Raw genomic sequence first — 10870 nt, forward strand, 5'->3', positions numbered from 1 at the left:
TTGCCATATCAAAGCAGATCAGAAGGTATGCTTTGGCCCAACAGTGTTTAACCTCTGTAGGGCAGTTGGTTCTCAAAGGGTGGTCTTTGGGCTATTAGCAGTATTAGTATCCACCTGGGAACTTGTTAGACATGCAAATTATAGGACCCCACTCCCAAACCTGTTGTATTAGATACTTTTGTGCTCAGGCTCAGCAATCTATGTTTCAGTAAGCCCTTCAGGTGATTGTGATTTGAAAACCACTGATAGAGTGGATGCTGTTGGTGCCCTATCCACATGCACCCATGGAACCTGTGTACTCCTTTCTAGCTGTTACGAGTACTAGCTGCTAAAGGTTCATGGTGGCTTCCTTCTTGAGAACAGGGAAGGCGAACAAGGAAGCCAATCAGGGGGCTCCCTTGCCATGGGAGGTAATACTACATACTCCTGCCCCTCCATCCAGAGGCCAATGACTGACACGGGGTACAAAAGGCTGGCCCCTTGACTCAAGAGAGGACCAATCTGTGCTCCAGAGCTCCAGGTGGGACCAGGCTGAATCTAAGATCACCACCTGTTGAGCTTTCTTCCTCTGCTCTATCCTGCTTGCTTCTCTCCACTTTTCCTGAGAGCACTTCTTCAATAAATGACTCGCTCAAGAATCTACATCTCAGACCGTGCTTCTCAGGAACTTGACTTAAGACAATCATCCAAAATTAAGTGAGGGATTGAAGGATTTTGATAACAAAAAATTTGTTCTGATCAGGTCAGCTAAATTATAGTGCCTTGGGAGATTTAGGATAAGCCATTAGTCATGTCCACCTGTCCTGGAGAAATGTTATCATAAGACTATTTTACTTAGAAGCAGATATAATGGCATCAGAGAGCCATAAAATAACCTAAGATTCTTCTTGTAACCCTTACCCTAGATACGAGCATGTAGTATGTAACCTATTAGCAATCTTAAATCTATACTTTATGGATAACCAATAGAAAACCTGATGAAGTGATTAGGAGGGCTGTCCTACCTCTCTCCTTTGATTGCTCCCCCTTCTTGTGATTATAAAACGCTAAACTCTGCTGGCCCTCTTAGAAACACATTTCTCGGGGTAACCTGATCTGTGCATCTCCCTGGTTCCAATTGTCATATTGTCTCAATAAATCCTTGACTGACATGGGGTACAAAATGCTGTCCCCTTGCCCCAAGAGAGGACCAGTTTGTGTTCCAGAGCTCCAGGTGGGACAAGGCTGAAACTAAAGCCCCACCTACTGAAGTTTCTTCCCCTGTCCTCTCCTGCTCGTTTCTCTCCACTTCTCCTGAGAGCACCTCCTCAATAAATGCATTTCACAAAAATCCCCATCTCAGACTGTGCTTTTCAGGAACTTAAGAAAATCATCCAAAATTCAATGAGAAATTGAAGGATTTATAAAGATACTTTTAAGTCCCATATGGGTACCCGAAAATATCTAGATAATTATGTAGAGTGTGATTTGTACCAGCTTTTGTATGTAGACAGTCTGGGAGATGCACCACCACATGCACAGGGAGGAATACTGGAGACAGAGTGTGACATTGACTTTCTTTAGCGCAGGAGGATGGTTGACTGAGTCCTTAGCATTCCAGGAGGCACTTAAGCATCTTTATTAGTTCCTTCTCAGACCTCCAGTGAGGATGGTGATTAAGGGCTTTTGGCTGATAAGCAGAATGAATCACAACGAGGTTAAGTGATGGCTAAAAGTCAGTTGCTGAATAACAATGAGATTCCACCCCCACTTACCCGCCCCGCAATAGCCCAGTCTTTCCTCTCATGATCTAGTGGCATTTGTTAGAAGAAAACTCTCCTTGTACAGCCACTTTCCTAGAATTGATAGGAAGAAAATTTGGCATAATGAAGTTTCAAAAAAATAAGAGGCTAATATTCGACATTTAGCACAGAAAAAATTTGTTGCTTCCAACAACTTTACAGTTTGCTGTGTTTGCATAGAACAAAGTGGACATTTAACAAGTATCTGGATAATTTAGGCCATGTGGACTTGGGTACCAAAATGGACTTTCACATCAGATCTCTAGATGTGTGGCACCCATAAACTTTTGGGACTCTCTCGAATTGGGTCTAAAGAGATGCTGCTACCTTAAGACTGGATGAAGGGAGGGCTTGACTTTCAGTGGTCAAGGTGACTTGTACTTGGCTAGGGCTGAAGCTGCTTCTGTATCCTGCAAGCACTTCGGTGTCATTAGACTAGCTTGGGTGGATGAGATGCTGAATCTATCGGTCATGTCTGATTTGGAGGCATATTTAGCACAGACCCCCTGTGGGGAGATACAGTGACTTGTGGATGAGAGTCTCTTGGCTATGGCATGTAACCACGACCTTTCATGCTTGGCTTGGTGAATCATTCCATCCAGCAAGCACTTTTTATTTATTTTATTTATTTTTATTGATTATACATATTCATGGGGCACAAAGCCAACTGCCACCACCTGTACCCAAGATGTGATGGCCAGATCAATACTATCAGCATGCCCATTACCACAATTACACTTATCAGCAAGTGCATTTTATGGACTCCCTATTATGTACGAGCCAGTGTGATAGGTGCTGGGGATGTATAGATGAAAGACACAGCCAGTCGATTTCGTGGGCCCGTCGGGGAAGACAGGCAAGTGGAACAATACTTGTCCTGAGTTTGGTCAGTGCATGCCCATTACCACAATTACACTTATCAGCAAGTGCATTTTATGGACTCCCTATTATGTATGAGCCAGTGTGATAGGTGCTGGGGATGTATAGATGAAAGACACAGCCAGTCGATTTCGTGGGCCCGTCGGGGAAGACAGACAAGTGGAACAATACTTGTCCTGAGTTTGGTCAGTGCTGAGGAAGCACACAGGACGGGCACCATGCCCTGCCTGGCTGGTGGCAGGGAGAGGGGTTTGGGAAAGGCAAGGCACAGAAGTCTTCTCTAGTGAAGCGATTCTAGAGCAGTCTTGAAGGGTAATAAGAATGGGCCAGAGAAGAGAAAGGGAGGGTGGGGAGAGAGGAAGAGGAAATAGAATGTCATTCCTGGCAGAAGGACCAGGATGAAGAGGTGAAACGCCGGTAGATCCTTCTGGCTGAAGTTCAAGGTGTTGGGTGGGGTCACATGGAGGGGGTGGGGGTGTGTTATGGGGGGCAAGGGTCATGGGGTGGTGGTGGAGGAAGGCAACAGTAAGACTGAGGCTGGGGAGGGAGGCTGAGCCTGAGCATGAAGGATCTGGGATGCCATGGACAGCACTTTGGATTCATCCTAAAGGTGATACAAAGTAATAGGGTATTAATCAGAAGAGTGACAAGATCAAATGTTTAGAAAAAGATCTTTATGGCAGCAGTGTGGAGAACGGCGCAGAGAAGGACAGGTAGTGAACGCAGAGAGAGCAGATAGGAGATTTGTGCTGGAGCACAGGAAAGAGGCAGCGAGAGTCTGGACCAGGAGGTATGCCTTATTCTGTATCACACAGATCTCAATTTTAATCCCAGTTCCTTCTAATATTCGCTGTAAGACGTATGGCAAGTTACCTTACCTCTCTCAGCCTCGCTTTCCCCATATGTAAGATGTGAGGCTGTGAGGGTTAGATGAGATAAACCTACAAAGTCTTGGTGCAGTGCCCGAAACACAGTGTTTATTTTTAAAAAAGGCATCCTTATTTTATTATTATGTAGCCATCCCAATTTGGACAGTCCCCCTAAAAGCAGATACTGCAACACAGACTTGGGTGCAGGTGGTTTATCTGGGAAGTGATTCCAGAAAGCACAAGGAAGAGTGTGAGGAAAGTGAGACAGGAGAAGACAGGAAAACCAACAAAGGGTGAATTATCGGGTGGGCGGCTGTTGTGGGCAACTGGGGCTCGAATCACTGGGGATGCTCAGGGGAACCATGTAGAACACAGCTCAAAATGGTTCCTCAAGGGATGGGAAAGCTGGGGCATTTATCCACCGACTCCTGTCCCTCATTGGTTGAGGGTTGCCCATGTAGTCGTTAAGTCCCCAGTACTTCCAGGCTGCTGTCTGCACAGGCTGAACAAGCTTCAGGCGGGGCCTCCTCAGCAAATCTCAAGCAGCAGCGGCGGTGCTTGAGATGGACACTGTCATAGCACAACCAGAGGTGCCCACTGCAGCTGAGGTGGACTCAGAACGGGGACATGGGCAGAGCATCATATCTGCTTCAGTGCAGTGAAGAGACAGTTAAACAATATTTAGAAGGTAGAGTCAATAAATCTTGATGAGTAGTTGGATGTTGGGAGTAAGAAATAGGGTGGGATCTTAACATGGCTTTTGTATTTTGAGTTTGGTCTAAAATTTGTGGTCCCATTTGTTGAGTTTATACCAACTGAAAGAGGGATAGTTTTGGAATAATGGTGGGAGTGAAGAGGGGATAATTTTCATTTGGACATGCTGAGTCGGAGGTGTCTGTAATATAGCCAAATTTCATATTGGTTGGCAAATGGAATTTTCCTAACTCCGTCTTAAGCTGTGCAGGCTTCAGCTTGACATGTTGAAATTCCTTAAGCAGGTTTGGTGGGAACAAATCCTGACTCTAATAATGAATGAAAATTTCTCCCCCTGCTAAAAGAGCACATTTAAGCTGGCGGTTTAAGTGATGACTTTTAAAACAGCCTGGTGTCTCTTTCTACCTGCTGTTCAGTTATTAGTTGACTTTGAACCTGTTGTTGAATTTACTGCAGACTGTCTCTCTCTGAAGAAAGGGAATAATAAATACTCTTTTGAGTTCTTACATAGCTCTTGAAAACCAAGACAGCATTTTCAAAGCTCTTCTGTGTTGTTGTACAGCACAGTGTCCCATCGAGTATTGTATTACTTTACTTCAGTTTGCTTTCAAAACTTACCGCATTCCAATCATCCTGCTGTTACTAAATTCAGTACTAAAGTGAATATGCTTGTTTTCTAAAATGGAATTTTTAGACGATAAAAGCTTATGTGTGCCAAGTGAAATAAACCAAATATTTAGCTAATTATGGCATGGAACTCATCCCAATTATATATATATTTTTCTATATATATGTATATATATTTGTATTTGGAGACATACATCTTGTTTTTGCTCTATTTCAGAATGCATTTTTCAATAGATGTTGAAACCACTTACATTTTAATTTTCTGAAGTGGTTTCTTTGATGGATATTTTATTGCAGGAAGAAGCATCAGACATCCAAGTCAATGGGGCCAGAGACAAAAAAGTGAAATAGGCAAAGTCTGGCTTTAGCTTTCTCTTTCTAGGTGACCTCCTTTTTCCCCAGAGGCCTTCTCTTGACCCAATGCTCACTGCCAAGCTGTCCAAGGGCTGTTGACCTCCACCTCCAGAGAGGTATTTGTGTTACCATCACAAACCTCTGAGAAGTGTGAGTTTGTGTGTGATGTTCACTTTAGCCATACGTGTGTGCACAGTGTTGACTACGCACCAGGCTCTGGTCTACTTGGTGAAAGTGGAAGAAGTGAAGAGAGCAAAATGGGATCAGAACGAGGCCAGACGTCCTGGGTCTACTTCATCTTCCTTAGTGCGTGGGTCTGTATTGACAGTCACACTAAGACTGGCTCCAAAGGAAGGCAAGGCAAGAGGAAGCAGGACAGATCGCAGTAGGAACTTACTTTAGTCCAGGCATTGTGCTATGTGTTCTGCATATACATTATCTCATTTAATTTAATAAAACAATATTTTTTTTTGAAAAATGTGCTTGCGAGTAAACATTTCTAGAGAAAAGTGGAAAGCCACCCTCATATGGCTCCTGATTCTTTGAGAGTTCCTGCCGCTGGCCCCTAGAAGAGACTCCCTCCCCCCCTTTTTTGTTTAAACAATTTTGAGAACTGAGTTGTGTGTGTGTCTGTTTTTTTTTTTTTTAAAGTTCTAAGGAAAAGCAAAGTCTTTGAGTGGTCATTTCTCTAAGGAAAAAATGGCAATGAAGTCACAGACGTTTTGAAATTTGAATTTTTGGAGTAGTGAAATAATAGCTTGAACAGTACAAAATAAAATAATGACAATAACATCGTTTTACTTTTCAAGTTATTGATAAAGATAGCAAACACATTTGGAGATGGGATGCTTTTAGACTGCAGCATGGGATTATTCATTCTTCTGCTCTACATTTGATGGGACTGGCTCAAGAATAAGCTTTAGATGTTATAATGGGAGGTCTACCTGGGAGTCTGTCTTCTGGGGCCTGGTCATTATGGCCCTGGAGCTGTCTGTAACCTGCCCACATCCAGCATTTTCTTTCAGAACCCGAGGTCCGGGCAGTCTGAGCTTGTCAGGCGCATAAGCAGCACAGTTGCCTACAGAAACCACTGAACTTTGCACAGCCCGTGGGTGGTGAAGCACTTCTGTGTACCCACCCTGCTGTTCAGCCTGGAGCCACCACTGGTTTCAATTATGACTTCAACAGGCAGCTTTGAGGGCTCCTCTATTCATTACAGTGCCTCACACTCTATAATTAGAAATAAAAGAACACAGGCACTTCACAAATATGAAGGGCTAAACAATAATCATGCAGTAAAGGCAACACGTTGGGACTTTTCCACCTAACTCTTTGTTTCTTTCAAGTGAAAAAAACAAACCTCTTTCATTGCTGTGTTTTTTTTTTTTTTTTGCACTGAATAATCTAGATTTGAATCTCTGGCCACTTACTAGTTGTGGAATTTTTTGCTTTTTATCTAACCTCTTTGTGCCTTAGTTTCCTTATTTGCCAAAAGAAATTAATGATATTTCCTATCAACATGAGAGTAGTTTGAGGATTAAATGAGATAATTCATGCAGAGTGCTTTGTAAGGAGCTCTGCTCATATAAAAGCTTGCTCAGTAATGTTAGCTCTCATTATCATCATCATTTTAATTACAAATGAAATGCATAGAGTGTGACATAGGCATAGGTCTCTTGAGTGTCTTTTTTAAAACCTTCCATTATGTACATTTTCAAACACAAACATACAAATAGACTGGTCTAATTACCCCACCTCCACATGTACCCATGCTAGCATGGACAATTATCGATATTTTATCCATCTTGCTTCATATAGCCTCCTGTGTTTTTTTTCTGGAATATTTTACAAATCTCAAGCATCATGTCATTACACCCATAATTTGAGTGTCTTTTTGATACTAATATCCCTAATAAGCTGAGATTGCCTTTGGGCTATGTCTTCTTCACTTGAACCCCAGCTTGTAGCGGAGTTCCCGGCAGCTGGTAAAAAGCTCTACAGATGTTTGTTTAATTAGAGAATGAAGAACCCAAACTTAGCTTTCCTCCACATTTTGGTAGCTGCTCAATAAATTTATTAAGTGAAAAAACGAGATCAGGAATTTTATATATAGGGAGTGCCTGATGTATATGGAGATGCACATACTTTACAAAACCAACAAATGTTTTTGAAACTTGGATGAGATTTTGCAATACTTGAAATCCCACAGGTTTAATGTTGCCATGAACATGAATAAATGCCCAGATAATTAGCACTCGAAAGAAGATTTAATTCTGGTACTCAATTGTGAATGTCTGACTATAGGCAACTTCATGAAAAGCAATTAGCAGATTCTTCAAACACATGACAAATCCTTTATTACTGTGCTTATAAGTGACATGGTTTACAGAAAACCAAATGTAATTAAATAACATAGAACTTGAAATCTACTACAGACTCAAGATATACAAGTTATACTTGGCAAGGCAAAACTTCTCAAACACTAGGTTGTTTCAGGTGAAAGATAAATTCCCATTAGGTAATTCCAACGTGTTTTGTTTTTTTGTCTTACAGACAGTTCCTTTGGCAATAACTTTCACTTTAGCTTTTATTATATAAAAATATAACAAAATTTCATTATATACAAACATTACATTACACAATGTACAGGTTAAAAACACTAAGAAAATGGCAAGCTGCAAGTGAAATTAAAATCAATAGCATGATAAGAAAAATTAAATACTGCACACATTTCATAAAAATTACGTTAACTACATTTTTGTTTGCAAATACCAAACAGTACCAATGTGATTGGAAATAGCTTCCAACAACTTCATTTTAAGGCACATCTTGCATATTTATATATACAACACTGAAACTGGTCAATAACTTAGGGGCTTCTCAGAGTGACCTGTGTATGTGTGAAGACATGCAGCATGGGATTACACATTTTCATTGGCTCCCTTCTTCGGGGACAGGTACCTGCCAGGGGGGGACTGATAGAGGGGTACCCCGATCTCTTGCAGGTCTGGGAGCCTTCCTGGACGGGGAGGGGAGAGCAGAGTGACTGTCCTGTCATAGTCTCTGTGAAGCACTTTTTCATAGACGCTCTGCAGCCCCACTGTCTTGGGCAGCTGGGCCTGGTAGTAATTGTCCCTGCGCAGAGGATCCCGAGGCAGGGACGTGCTCTTACAGAAGGTTGACATCTGGGCTGGTGGATGAGAGGAGGGCTGGGCATTGGGGCCACTGCAGGACGGGCTCCAGCAGCGGTCAGAGTGGCCCAGGATCTTACACTCAGCTGTGCACGCCCACAGTCCTAACATAAAAGGGAAGGGGAAAGAGCATGATTATTCTTGAAATTACACACACCTAAGCCTCCATCTTCAGAATGGGTCAGGGTGGCTGAAAAGAAAAGTGTGTATAAAGATGATGAACGCCGGGATTCAAGAAACGAAAGGCATATTGCTTCTTGTAAAGCCACCTTAATACAAAATTGGCCTAGTTTCTTCTGCTGGAAGCAAGCAAACAAAAGACAAGTTGAATTCCCAGCTTAGATGGCTAGCACCACCCCTGTAGGCCTAACAGGATGGGTGCGTGCTTTATTCAAGTGGTGGAACTGCCTCGACGTGGCATTTTGAAATTCACTGTACGAAGCAGACCCGGATATGGAAGTGGAGGAATGAAAAAAAAAGTGGAGAAGATGAGGGGGGCTGGGAACGAGATTAAGAGGAGGCAAGCAGGGGCCAAGGGGAGGGACGGGAGCGATGCTGAATTTGGCGGGGAGGAAGCGTCCTCACCACTCTGCATGTGGTTGATGAGATCCTTTTTCAGAGCGTCCCCGCTGATGTCGGAATCGCTGTCATTGAAATCACTGTCCCCTTTGCCGCTGTCTTTGCCGCTGAACTTCTCCGCTTCTCGGCCAGAGATGGTGTTGAATGAGTGACCCTTCCAGACTGCCACAGGGGGCGCCGGCTCCTTTCCGAAGCCAGGGGAGGCACCGTAGGGCTGCAGCAGGAAATGAGGGGAGGAGGGGGAAGGACGGACAAGGAACAAAAAAACAGGAGCGACAGGTTAAGCATCTCCCCGCTCGAGCCCATCCCTAGCCCTCCAGTCTCCCTTCCCCCAGCCTGTCCGCGGAGCACGGAGGGGGGCGCCCAGCCGAAGGAAGGCCTCACCTCGGCGTGCGCACCGCGGAGCCGCTGCTGCCCCTCGAAGTGACAGGCGCTTTCCCCAGTGGCACTGCCGCCCTCCGAGCCCGGCACTTCGGCCGCGGTGACCACGGGCGGGGGCGCGTCGGCCGCGGGGCTGCCAAAGGGCGCTTTGCCGCTGCCAGGGAAGGTGAGCACGTCGAACATGTTGGGCCTGGGCCCGGCTCCCCGGGTGGCCTCCTCCGGGGAGCCGGGAGCCGAGGCTCCGCCGCCCGCAGCCCCAGGCCGTTCTTCCCGGAGGGACCCCCCTTTGCGCACCTCCTTCTTGCGGCGATTGCAGGTGGTGGCGATAGCGATGATGGCGGCCAGCAGCAGCGTGCAGCTCCCGGCCAGCACGATGATGACGATCAGTGGCGTGTCCCATTGCAGCGCCGGCCCCGACGCCCCGAGCCGTGAGCCAGGTGGGCGGGAGCGCTCCGGGTTTCCCGCACTGACAGGCGCGGCCGGCCCGCGCCCCACGCCTGCTGTTACCACGAAGCTGACAGTCGCGGTGGTGGACAGAGGGGGACGGCCGCCGTCGGATATGACCAGCAACGCCTTGAACACACGGCCCGGCGGCTCCTGAGAGAGGTCGCCGGTGAGCACGATCTCCCCCGTGCGGCGGCCGATGGCGAAGACTTCGCGCGGCTCCTGCTGCTGCAGGTCGAAGGCCAGATCCCCATTGGCGCCCTCGTCCGCATCTCGGGCTTGCACGCGCACCACGGCCGTGTCCCTTGCTGTGCGCCCGGGGACCGCCACTTCTAGGGAGCCGTTTGCCGGCACAGGGTGCACCAGGACCGGTGAATGGTCGTTCTGGTCGAGCACCCGCACTTGCACCAAGGCGGTACTGGAAAGCTGAGGGAAGCCGCCGTCGCTGGCTTGGATGCGCACGTCGAGCTGGCGCAGCGTCTCATAGTCAAAGCTGCGCAGCGCGTAGATGGCCCCTGTAGCCGGGTCCACTGAGACGTAGGTGGATACGGCGCCCCCAGCGCGGCCCACCTCGGCCTCCAGCAGCCGGTAAGTGACCTGGCCGTTGCGGCCCAGGTCCGGGTCCCGGGCGGCCACCGTGGCCAGGTAGGCGCCGGGCGGGTTGTTCTCGCGCACCGACACGTCGTAGACCGGCCGCGTGAAGAGCGGCACGTTGTCGTTCTCGTCGCCCACGCGCACGGTGTAGGGCCGCACGGTGCGCAGCGGGGGGGCGCCGCGGTCCTCGGCCACCAGGGTCAGGTTGTACTCGGAGATGCGCTCGCGGTCCAGTGACGCCGCGGTCACCACCAGGTAGCTGCCGGCGTAGGCCGGCTGCAGCCGGAAGTGCTCGTGCCCGTAGAGGGCGCAGCGCACCTGCCCGTTGGCGCCCGAGTCCCTGTCCGAGGTGCTGACCAACGCCACCAGGCTCTCGCGCGCCGCCCCCTCCGGCACCAGCGAGGTGGCGCCGGCCTCCGGCGCCCCGGGCCCGGCAGACGAGGTCGCGTCCGTCCCC

At 47.4% G+C, this 10870-nt stretch overlaps 1 protein-coding gene across 1 annotated transcript in view; it reads right to left on the reverse strand.

Moving 5' to 3' along the window:
- Window positions 1-7555: 7555 nt before the first annotated feature.
- The window catches only part of PCDH8 (protocadherin 8), a 4733-nt gene continuing 1418 nt past the window's right edge, over window positions 7556-10870 (reverse strand). The window contains exons 2-4 of the mRNA XM_008583977.1: window positions 9379-10867; window positions 9001-9208; window positions 7556-8519 (exon numbers count right to left, since the gene is read on the reverse strand). Coding sequence (XP_008582199.1) covers window positions 8146-8519; window positions 9001-9208; window positions 9379-10867 — 2071 coding nt within the window. The 3' untranslated portion in view covers window positions 7556-8145. The remainder of the gene's footprint in view (window positions 8520-9000; window positions 9209-9378; window positions 10868-10870) is intronic.

This window comes from Galeopterus variegatus, unplaced genomic scaffold (assembly GCF_000696425.1).
Source record: "Galeopterus variegatus unplaced genomic scaffold, G_variegatus-3.0.2 Scaffold3108, whole genome shotgun sequence".
Lineage (NCBI taxonomy): Eukaryota > Metazoa > Chordata > Mammalia > Dermoptera > Cynocephalidae > Galeopterus > Galeopterus variegatus.